The 12,031-nt window shown below is 34.4% G+C and overlaps 1 protein-coding gene across 2 annotated transcripts in view; it reads left to right on the top strand.

The window, feature by feature from the left end:
* LOC104572900 (ATP-dependent chromatin remodeler CHD1) overlaps positions 1-12,031 on the top strand; it is a 45,276-nt gene that overhangs the window by 21,631 nt on the left and 11,614 nt on the right. For both annotated transcript variants that reach the window (XM_088523968.1, XM_088523966.1), the window contains exons 12-26: positions 229-318; positions 1,104-1,294; positions 2,115-2,303; positions 2,647-2,809; positions 4,648-4,800; positions 5,109-5,180; positions 6,635-6,784; positions 7,413-7,561; positions 7,806-7,902; positions 7,988-8,083; positions 8,919-9,095; positions 9,278-9,438; positions 10,712-10,753; positions 11,274-11,401; positions 11,833-11,971. In XM_088523968.1, coding sequence (XP_088380094.1) covers positions 229-318; positions 1,104-1,294; positions 2,115-2,303; positions 2,647-2,809; positions 4,648-4,800; positions 5,109-5,180; positions 6,635-6,784; positions 7,413-7,561; positions 7,806-7,902; positions 7,988-8,083; positions 8,919-9,095; positions 9,278-9,438; positions 10,712-10,753; positions 11,274-11,401; positions 11,833-11,971 — 1,997 coding nt within the window. The remainder of the gene's footprint in view (positions 1-228; positions 319-1,103; positions 1,295-2,114; positions 2,304-2,646; positions 2,810-4,647; positions 4,801-5,108; positions 5,181-6,634; positions 6,785-7,412; positions 7,562-7,805; positions 7,903-7,987; positions 8,084-8,918; positions 9,096-9,277; positions 9,439-10,711; positions 10,754-11,273; positions 11,402-11,832; positions 11,972-12,031) is intronic.

The following is a 12,031-nucleotide window of genomic DNA, read 5'->3' as shown; positions in this document are numbered from 1 at the left end:
AAAAATATGTTCTCCAAAACTTCTTGCCATTTCTTCATAAGTTTAAGAGAACTATCTTGGGGGCCTTAGAGCTTGGACTACATACATTATCTTTCATACATTAGTGTGCTGTAAATTTGCTTGATCAAATTACTTTGTGTTAGTGAACAGTATTACTGTAGTGCTTGAAATCATGCCAATCAATAAGCCTTTTTCTGTAGCTTACAGTTCACTTTATTCCATTTGTAGATAAGAACTCATGAATGGATGCATCCACAGACCAAGCGATTAAAATTTAATATACTTCTAACAACTTATGAAATCTTGCTGAAGGATAAGGTAATTGCAAGAATCTTTTTCAGGGAGATACAATTACATGTCCAGTGCAGCACTTTTCTAGGGATGCATGTATTTGGGTTCGGGATCAATAAATGGGTGGGAAATTTGACAATTTTGCTTTCAGAAGTAGGACAGTAGAGTTTTTTTTTTTTTTTTTTTAAGCACTTTTAGATATTTTTTTTTTTGTACATGCAATGAACCTTTCCACCGTCCTCACCTGTTTTTCCCCCACATTTTATTGAGCGGGCTGCAGTTTTTTCCCTAGTTTGATTTGACTTCTCATTACTATAATAACCAGTTTCCATCTTGAATCACTCTCCTTCCGTAGATGGTCATCAAAGAACTGAAAAAACAAACCAACCTTCAACCCTTACATCTGTGATACAGAACTTTGAAATTCCATTTTTTTTCCATTGTATAGTTTTCTCAGTTATTTTTAAACCTCCCTATAGTGTATCGAAATTTTTGCAAAAAGTCAATGAGCAGAACATTTGTACTTTTTTGTTTCCATGTGCTGTTTCTGTCATGTAAAAATTAATATAAATGTAATGTAAATGTAAAGATATAAAATTAATATTTGATCAACTTTATTTTTTGTCTTTTAATTTAAGGTGTCCCTTTTTTAGGATGCTGCAATAGTTCAACAGGTTAGGTGCCTAGACCCATAGGTGTCCATATTTTGTTAAAATAAAGTGGTGATACTTGTAGTCTGCTATAAAATACCGGAATTTGCATTAAATGCTTATTAGTATAATGTTTCTATTTTTGCTGTCTGTTTCTTTAAGTCATTCCTTGGTGGTCTGAATTGGGCATTTATAGGAGTGGATGAAGCTCATCGTCTGAAAAATGACGATTCCCTTCTGTACAAGACTTTAATAGACTTTAAGTCTAACCATCGTCTTCTTATTACTGGAACTCCTCTGCAAAACTCCCTCAAAGAGCTTTGGTCCTTGCTGCACTTCATCATGCCAGAAAAGTAAGAAAAAGCTTTTTGTGATACATGATGATATTTTTTTCTTAAGTTTCTTACTGTGGAGTGTTGTAGGAATTGAGAGAATGGCATAAATAGTTTAAATATTGTGTATAAAGCAGGTACACGTCTTCGATGCTGCTATAGATAAATAATTCTGGTAGCATTTTTTTTCCTTTTTTTTTTTTTTTTTTTTTTTTTTTTTTTTTTTTGCCGTTTTACCAATCCACCAAAATGGAATGATGTCTGGGTCAGATTCCTAAAAAGATGCTTTTTCCTAGTCTGAAAGATGGGTTTAGTCTGGGGATTTACGAGGTGCATTTACTCTGGGGAAATAGAATGGGGTTGAGGATACTTTTTCTCTGTTTTCTGTTGAGGAAAGCAGCCTTGTAGCAAGATGCCAGATGCCAATAACCAGTATTCAATCCCGTACCTAGTTAGCAAGCCACACGGGCAAACAGTAGGTTTACTGTACAGACTTTATTTTATAGTAACTTGTGTTTACATCCAGGGTAAATGAGAACTCTTAGCACATGTCCTTATCAGATACCTTGTAAATGCAAAGCATCCTGGTTTTGGTTAGCTGGGGAGCTATGCTTTGCATTGAGGACTTTAGAACTTTACAGCCACAACCAATGAAGCTGTTACCTAGCATGCATTCTTCATCTGACTGCTTGGCCACTCTTGTAGTCTGCGTAACCATCCTTCAGCTGCTCTGTGTTTGTGTTCTGTTTCTTCTTGACTGTCACTTCTTCAGGACATTCACAGTACATCACTATTTTCATAATGATTCCTGTAGTCACTCATTCACTTCTTTATCTTGAAGGTTTTCTTCCTGGGAAGACTTTGAAGAGGAGCATGGCAAAGGGAGAGAGTTTGGTTATGCAAGTCTCCACAAAGAACTTGAACCATTTCTACTGAGAAGAGTTAAAAAAGATGTAGAAAAGTCTTTACCTGCTAAGGTTGAACAAATTTTGAGGATGGAAATGAGTGCATTGCAGAAGCAATATTACAAGTAAGAAATGACATTATATAATTCTTATTTTATATATATAGTTCATCTGCCTGCAAATTACTAAGTATATTAGTTTTTGTGATGCATTTAAGCTTAAGGCAAAACAAGAAAAAGTAAGAATGCTTGTCAGGATTTTACCACAGCGAAATTCCATGAAGCAAAGGCTTAAAAATTATATTGACCTAATCTTTGTTCATTTAGCTTCTGTTGTATGGCGTACTTGTACCTTTTTTTACTTTGGAGCTTCATTTTCTCTTTGATTTGCTTCTGTTTTGAAAGCTTACAAGTATCTTAATTTCTAACCTCATGTAGAATTATTTACACTGTGCATTCTATAACACAGGTGGATTTTAACCAGAAATTATAAAGCCCTGAGTAAAGGTTCAAAAGGCAGTACATCAGGCTTTTTGAACATCATGATGGAACTCAAGAAGTGTTGTAACCATTGCTACCTCATTAAACCACCAGATGATAATGAATTCTATAATAAACAGGAGGCCTTACAGGTAATACCGCTTTGTTTTTAATTACATCTGTATTGCACGCACAGCCATTTTATACTGTTGAGTCAATTTGTTCCTTCTTACTGAAGTATATTACAAGCGAACAATATCTCTGAAATGTGAGTTTTACAGGTAAGTGAATTGGTTTCTTGTTTATGAATTAGAACTGAGTATTAGACCATTACTAAAGATAATATCCCTGATTTTAATTGTGATCAAAATAAAAAGGGAATAGTTTCAAATAGTCTATGTATTTTCAGATGATATAAGCTTCAGGCCCATTTAAAACTAGATGTAAAAAAAAGTAATTTAACAGGTAAATGTAGTATAAATGCAACCTTAGTGTCTACAAATGGTAGTAGTACATCCATGATCCATATGATAGCTAAAATTGATTTGCAGAATATTTTTTAAGTTTTTTGGTTTTGGGACGTGGAGTTTGTTTGTGTTTTTAATAACAAAATACTTCTTTGTATGCCTGTAAACAGCCAAGTGGGAGGAAATAAAAGTAGGGAATAGACAAAGCTTATTATGATTTTTGCAGTTATTGTTGGCAGTGAAAACAACTGCGGCACCACTACCAAGGATGGGCTGTGTATGTGGCTTATTTTCTTTTTTTCTCTCATATAGGTTAGGTAGTCTTTTCACTAAAACTGTTGAGAACCACCTCAACAGGTAAAACAACTGGTATTATTTGATGCTGTTTATACCAACATAACTATTTCTAAAGTTATTTTTTTATGAAAGCTTTAAAGTTAGTAAATTAAATAGTTTTTCCAAAAGTATTGGGTTGTGCGATGCCAGCTTGTGATTTCAAGCTGTTTTATGTTAAAAGTGTTCCTTAAAGCTAAAGGATATTTAACTTGCAACCTAAACTGTAATTAAACTGCCAGAGCGGCTCAGCCATCCTTTGTAATAATTGCCTGCTTTTAACAATGACTTCCTCAGCCATCTTAATAAGCTTTGTTACAACAAAATATCCTCCTGCTTTCTCTTATAAAGAATGAAAGTGCCTAACCCAAATTTCTCCCTCCTCAAAATTGTTTCACAAGCCTTTTCCAAGTTCAAGAGGCCTAAATTTTCAGTGTTAAATTCCGTATGTCCCAGAGGTTTTGTTCCAGTTATTCCCAGTGAAGGAGGGAAGGCTGCCTAAAGCCTGGTAGACTCCACAAATAAGATTCTTCTCGCTTCATCTTTCATGAGAGACTTGAGTGATGTGACGTTGTCTAGGAATACTTGCAGAATGAGGCAGCAGTGCCTGTTTCTGTTCATAAGGTGGGAGGTGGGGAGAAAGAAACTATAGAATAGTCCCTTTTCATAAAAATCTCAAGTATTTTGTTAACTCTGAAAAGCTGTAGTTTACTTGGCAAAATAAGACTTGGGCCTACACCCTAACTGCTCTGATAGCCCCGTATATTGACTTAACACTTTGGTGGAATGTCAAGGTGCTGTCTTAGGAGCTGGAGTTGGGAATTCCATTTTCTTATCAGGAGTGTCGAGTAGCATATTTTTGACTTCATTTGAAGTACTTGGTGCTTTTATAATGCCTTTTTGCAAGATGAGAGCTCTTGCTAAATCCTCATTAAACTTTCAAGTCAGTCAATGCTGCATAGTTGTTGATCTGTGTAGCAGTGTAGTACAGTCACCCAAATGTGTGTGTTGTAGAAGCATGTAGTGTGCACATATTAAAATATTTTTTTAAGGGAATGTTAAAATTTCTGTCATTCTTCCCATACCGGTAGTCAAGAAAGCAAACCTAAGATGAATGCTTAACTAATTGCACTGGGTGTTAATGTTGAGAGGAGCTTATTCTGTAATGTATATTTGCGTTGTTTTTGTAGCATCTAATACGTAGCAGCGGAAAACTAATCCTTCTTGACAAGCTACTGATTCGTCTGCGAGAACGTGGCAACAGAGTTTTGATTTTCTCTCAGATGGTGAGGATGCTGGACATCCTAGCAGAGTATTTGAAGTATCGCCAGTTTCCCTTTCAAGTAAGAATTTTGCTAGTAGTACCCAAGAAATTTATTCCTTCTGTTTCTTTTTCTTTTTCCTTCTTTTATTTTTTTCCTCTTTTCTTTTTTGTAAAAAGACCTGTATAAATTTATCTTTTATGTACAGGAAGGCTGGTAATTGCTACACACTAAATGAGATTTTGAAATGGAGAGGATGGAAAACACAGTGTAAAATGCTACGTTGCTGAGTTTTGTTTTGTTTACTGTGCATACTGAGAAATTGAAGTTGGTCTAATTAGAATATAGTATAAGAATTCATTTTTAACTGTGGTATTAAATCTTTTTAGAGACTTGATGGATCCATAAAAGGGGAATTGAGGAAACAAGCACTGGATCATTTTAATGCAGAAGGATCAGAGGTATGGTATTAGTTGGGTGTTAGTGAATATATTAGTTGTGAATTAGTTGTGAATATATTCCTAAGAAATAAAACAGACTTACAAACTGAAGGCTGAGAAAACTCATGGGTATAAAGTTGACATTTTCTTGTCATACCTAGGATATAATTTTTGCAATTCTTAGATTTTTTTAAGGTGATGTTAAATAGGAACACAATTTGAGAATTATATTTAATCAGTAATTACAATGTTTTAGTATTTTTTTTTCAGTGCCCTTTATCACAGTAGCTGTAAGTACTATATAAGCACAGAAAAACTTAGCTTCATAACTTGGTTGTTGGGTAGGACTTAATCCTGTGATTTTTACAAGAGCCCTGAACTCAGCAGGTCTGTAGCATAAAACACATTTGGCAGTGGGCAGAATTAAGTCAACATCTTTGACTATCTAACTTCTGATATCAGAAGTTTTGACTCTTAGTTTTTTGACTCTTTTGACTCTTAGTTTTTGCTCTGGAAGAGAATAGTGAAGTACTGATTTCTAGCCTACTTGCAAGGATTCAAGAAGCTTCTTTGTTTTATGTGTTGGAAGATTCCTAGGTTATTTAATATTCCTGATCATGCCTCTGTTTTGGCAAAAGTGGAACGATGGCATTTGTCAGTTATTGCTGAGCTTAAATTTCCACTGTTGTTGAGGCAGGAGACCTTAACTTCATAACATTAGGCTGCAGATGTGTGTTAAATACAGAAGTTTTACATTCTAGTACAGACATCATTGCCTTTTTCTCGCACCTTACTAGTTCTGCTGTACAGTTTTTGAGATGAAGGAGGGAATCAAGATTTCACACAGTATTCAAGAGTAGAGGCAAACTACTGATTTGTGCAGCAACATAGTTGTCTGCTGTTTTTTTCTCTACTTCTTTATTTCCCAAATAATTCATAACACTATATTGTTTTTTGGCCATAACTCAACTGAGGTCTTCATGAGATACCTATCACAACACTGAGGATCAGTTCCTAAGCAGTAATGATTTGCTATTACCTCTTACTATTTCTTAGTTAATCAGTTACTTTTAAGTTCAAGGGCCTTCCCTCCTATGCCATGACAGTTTAGTTTTCTTTAAAAAAAAAAAAATAAAGATGAGGAGAAACTTTGGCACTTTAACAGCAGTTTATTTTGTACTTTTTACTGGTGGTGTTTTTTTTGTTTTCTTACTTCCTCCACCCCTCATCCAGGTAGTTGGAGCCCATCTGTGGTGCTGCTTCCCTTAAACTATAGAGAAATAAATAGCTGGTCACAAGAGAAACTGGTATTGGTGTTTACTTTATCCTTACAGAAATTCAACTATGGAACAGCTGTTTGATAGCCTAAGAGTTCACAGTGTGCTTGACAGAACATATACACTAGTGTCTTATTGGTTCCCTGAAGAATAATAAAACTAATACATATAAAGCAATTTCTTATTTTGTGATTTTAGGACTTCTGCTTTTTACTGTCTACCAGAGCTGGAGGATTAGGTATAAACTTGGCGTCTGCTGACACTGTGGTTATATTTGATTCTGACTGGAATCCACAGAACGATCTGCAAGCGCAGGCCAGAGCCCATAGGATTGGGCAGAAGAAACAGGTACACACCATCGGTCTGCTTTGAGCTCGGAGCTCACCAGAGCTCTCTGCTTTGCATTTGGGGACAGTCGTCTTCTGTTTTAAGAATAATTAATATTTTCTTAGTTTGTCCAAAAATATTAATATACTCATCCAAATATTTTATTGTTTAAATCTCCCTAGATGGTAGGCAGTATGACAGCTATAAGTGAATATGGATGAAGAGAGTGGAGAGTTGTGGACTCTGCCGCGTTCATTGATACCATGTCATTCTAGAAACATACCCTCTGCTTAAGTGAAATGTTTCCTAGTTCTTTCCAAATCTTTCTTGCAGAACACATCAAGCAATATATCAGATAAATGACATTTGCTTATGGCCATGCTTTTGCCTAATCTCTGCAGTTTATTGAAGAGAAGTCTGAATGTATTAATTTTGTTTTTACTGGAATATGCAGAGACTGTAGTAACATGACTGAACAGGTATTTCATAAATCAAACCAGCTAAAAAAAAATTTGTAGAGTTGTAATCAAGACTGACATATTTCCTTAAGGCATTTTTTGTTATCTTGGTAACTTTTTTTCTGACACAGTTTTCATAATGTAACTAGAGAACAATGTAAATAGACTTGTTGTTTTTTTAATACACATAGGTTAATATTTATCGGCTGGTCACAAAAGGGTCAGTAGAAGAGGATATACTTGAAAGAGCCAAGAAGAAGATGGTGTTAGATCACTTAGTAATTCAGAGAATGGACACTACAGGGAAAACTGTGCTACATACAGGGTCTACTCCTTCAAGGTATATTTTTATGTTCTTCCATATAAACCTACCCTTAAGTATATTTGACAGGCAAATAAAAATGCAAGTTAATGTGAAGAAAAAAATGTTTAGTAAGGATGTGCCAAGTATATTGTTTTTGCAAATCTTTCATTACATACTAAATGCAGCATTTATGTTTAAGTGAAGCAGAAGCTTGATTGTCTCCTAATAGTTATTTGAAAAAAAATCTCCAAGATGTTCTTCTGAAATTCCTGTATTTCAGCTCAACACCCTTTAATAAGGAAGAGTTATCAGCAATTTTGAAGTTTGGTGCTGAGGAACTTTTTAAAGAACCTGAAGGGGAAGAACAGGAGCCCCAGGTAAATGGAACAGTGCTTCTACACTTGATGGGTATAACAACCAAAAATATTGTTTTGTTATAAAGAGAAACTTGCTCTTTTTCAGGAAATGGATATAGATGAAATCTTGAAGAGGGCTGAAACACGAGAAAATGAGCCAGGCCCATTAACTGTAGGAGATGAGCTGCTTTCACAGTTCAAGGTAGGGCTGTCTCTCATATTCCTGCCTCCCATAATTATGCTTCCCTTTATAAATGCTGTTATTCCTTTTGTCTGCTTTTCCATCTTTCCTTGTTCTTATGAAACAGATGCCACAATAAGTCAACACCATATCTTCTTTTGGATAAAATATATTTTCATCTATATGTTGCTAAAATATATATTATATATTTACAAATGTATTAATCTTCGATTTAACAATTATAATTCTAGGACGGGTTGTTTTTATGCTCGAAAGCATCTGTGTTGCTTTTGAAAACAAAACACAAAGTTTGGGTTGTTTGATCGATCACTGAGAAATTCCTTTCAGCCCCCAAAATTCAGTAAACTTGAATTGTAGATATTTTAATTGTTATCCAATTATATATGTTATAGAGTGTACCTAGATTGGTTTGTTTTGGTTGTAAAAGTCCAGAGCAGCAGAGCATTTATTTCTTTAGTTCAGGAGACTATTTAGAGTATCACCTTCCTGCTGATTATTTATTCACAGCATCTTGATGATTTCTACACTTTATTAGTGTATGGTTATGGTTTGCAGTGTACAGCTACCATGGAGGCTCTTTCTTTTTTGCTTCTGTATTAGGCAACTTTTAAATAAGAAAAAGATTGTAGTCTTCATATTTGGCCATGTATATAAAAAAGCTTTCATTAGAAACAGTGTTTCATTAAGTATTTTGAATTTATAAATTGTATATGCTCAAAAAATGTATATATGCATATATGTGTCTTTGTGTAAAATGTGCCATTGTGAACTAAGCTTGCCTAAAATTTAGTTGCTGACTCTCATTTGACTTAGTGAACTTATTCTGATATATAAGGTGGCCAATTTTTCCAACATGGATGAAGATGACATAGAATTAGAACCGGAGCGAAATTCAAGAAACTGGGAAGAAATCATTCCAGAAGTCCAGCGGCGAAGAATAGAAGAGGAGGAGAGACAAAAAGAACTTGAAGAAATATATATGCTCCCAAGGATGAGAAATTGTGCAAAACAGGTATCTCTGACTTCTAACTGACTTTCATTTTTGTGTTGCTGCTGTTTTGGTTTGTGTTTTTTTGATTGCTGCTTTTTTTTTTTTTTTTTTTCGTCTTTCCCTAATGTATTTTTGACAAGCTAGGTAAATTTATTCAAGCATTTTAAATATGTCACTTTGAACTACTTCCTCTGCAATTACAGATCAGCTTTAACGGCAGTGAAGGAAGGCGCAGTAGAAACAGAAGATATTCTGGATCTGATAGTGACTCCATCTCAGAAAGAAAACGTCCCAAAAAACGTGGAAGACCACGAACTATTCCTCGGGAGAATATTAAAGGATTCAGTGATGCAGAGATTAGACGGTAAGATTGGGGAGGAACATGCATATTTAATGGGACTGAACAAAATTGTTTAAAGTTTTTTCAAGTTAGTAAATACAAAGACAGTAGGGGTTTTTTCTGAATTTAGTTGAAAACTTTTATTCAAGGCACTTGAAGTTCTACCTTGCGTACAGTGCTGACCAAAAAGGCTGTCCAGAGGTTGAATTCATTTTGGTGAGGGGATAAAATTAGGTTGGAAAAATATTCTTGATTGATCAAGTATGTATTACTCCTAATCCCTGCGTCATACAGGAGATTCTACAGTGGGTAAATCCTTCATGCTCCCCCAGATATGCTCTGTTTCTCATCAGTATCAACTGTAATTGAGGAAAGCATGCACGCCTTTGATGTGGTACCCACAAAGGGTTGAGTGGGTTTAGTTTTACATTTTTTGACACTGTAATTGAATTAATGTGATATAGATGTTTTCTAAAAGTAAAAAATGCAAAACTCCTTTTTGTTAATAAATCTGTATAGCTGATCCTATCAGCATTTGGTGGGTTTTTTTGTTTGTTTTTTTTTTTTGGTGGAAGGAGGAAGAGGAATTGTTTTTGCTTTATCTTTATGGGTTTTCTAAATGGTACTTTGGAATTTAAAATATTCGAGTTTCTCTAAAATATTTTAAAGATTACGAAATCAGAGATTATAGGAACAACCTTACAAGATCCTTGTTCCCTTTACATTTTATCTAACATAATGGATTGCACCTTTTGATGAGGTTATTTTTATGCTTGCATTAGTAACTCGGATTCTTGTTTGTTAAGGAAAATTCCTTTTTTATTTCATTCCCTCTCTGTGTTCTGGGCATTTGCAGTTTCTTTCCATCCTTCCACATTTTTTTCTTGAGGGCAGTAACATTCCTTTATCCTTCATGTCATATTTTATTAAATTGTAAAATCATCTGGTTCAAGTTGCAGCAATCTCCTTCTTGTTATGTAAGGTGTGGATGTTGTATTTACTCTAAATCCACATTTGATTTTTATGACTATATACATCTAATTACTGAATCTTTTGTTTCGTGAAAATAATTATTTTTGAAATAAATAGTACCATCTGTTGTTTTATTTGCATTGATTTTTAAACCAAATAAAACTGCTTTTAAATTTGGAGAATCAAGATATATTGCCTGCCCTATTCTCTGTAGTTTTCACTTCCTTTCTGTATGGTGTTGTAATAAAAATGTATTGCTACAGTTTTAAAATAATTTGGTTAGTTAAGCGTGTATTTAAATTGTAAAATTATTTTCTGTTACTAGGTTTATCAAGAGTTACAAGAAATTTGGTGGCCCCCTTGAAAGGTAAACTTACTTATTTAGCAACTTGAAACCTCATTTTCCTAAAATTAGAACAATACACCTAGAGAATTTAAGTTCAAAAGAAAATGGAAGGTAGTTTTGTCTTTTTCTTATTGTCAGTTCTTATTTTTACGTTTTGTATATTTGCCCATTTTTGGGAATAAATTCTTAATTTCCTTAAAAATATTTATAGTCTATATGATCACATTATAGTTTCTTTTCTTTTTTAAGAAATGCCCAGTAAAATAATTCTAAAGTTGAGTAGTTTGTGTCTTCTGTGGTTCTTGCTGAATTGTCCTCTGATATGATCAGTTGTATTATTGTCTTTTTATTTACTTAATTATTTTTCTTTGTAGTTTTGCATACTTTTCCATAGCTGTTTTTAACATTGATTAAAATTACACACAACTTAGCAGCTGTGGTTAGCTTACAGGATCACCTCTCTTGATTCAAAATTTGAAAGTGTTGTTCACAAATTAGTGAAGTTTGAGCTGTAAAAAAGCGCATGTCTGTTTTGTTACAGGTTAGATGCTATAGCTAGAGATGCTGAGCTGGTTGATAAATCTGAGACAGACCTTAGGCGCTTGGGAGAGCTTGTTCATAATGGATGCATTAAAGCTTTAAAGGACAACTCTGGACCAGAAAGAGCAGGTACGGTGTCCTTGGATGTGGAGAGGAGGAATAAAAAGTATAAGGAAGCTTCATTTTTTCTTATATTTTCCCCAAATGCAATTGTTTTCTCTTACAATTAGAGTATAAATGATAGTAATAAATGTCATCGTGCTAGGCTATTAAAAAGGGATTATAATAAGAAGAGTTTGTCTCCCATTCCTTTGGTTAGTTGTCATAGGAGAATGCAAAAATGTTTTTGCTTTACCCTGTAATTTTAGGTTAATCTGATTTTATTTTATGTGAGACCTTGAGATTCTGAAGTTCAGCTGTGGTGTTTGGTTAAGAAAAATGCAACTTGATAAAGATGAGGGTGTACTGCTACAGCAACAGTCTTCCTTGTTTGCTTTACATTTTGTTTGTACATATAAAGGTACATATAAAGCCTAAATACTTTGATGTTTCCTTTTAAGGAGGTAGACTTGGGAAAGTTAAAGGCCCAACATTCCGAATATCAGGAGTGCAAGTAAACGCAAAGCTGGTCATCTCTCACGAAGAAGAGTTGGCACCATTGCATAAATCCATTCCTGCAGATCCAGAAGAAAGGAAGAGGTAATTTTTTCCAAAGGGAGCCATAATGGAGAAAATTACTAGATTTGGGAGTTTTTATGC

Source organism: Tinamus guttatus, unplaced genomic scaffold (genome assembly GCF_059628265.1).
Source record: "Tinamus guttatus ecotype Peru unplaced genomic scaffold, ASM5962826v1 Tinamus_guttatus_pri_ptg000200l, whole genome shotgun sequence".
NCBI lineage: Eukaryota > Metazoa > Chordata > Aves > Tinamiformes > Tinamidae > Tinamus > Tinamus guttatus.
The sequence above is the reverse complement of the archived record's forward strand: the minus strand, read 5'-3'. Positions and strand labels throughout refer to the sequence as shown.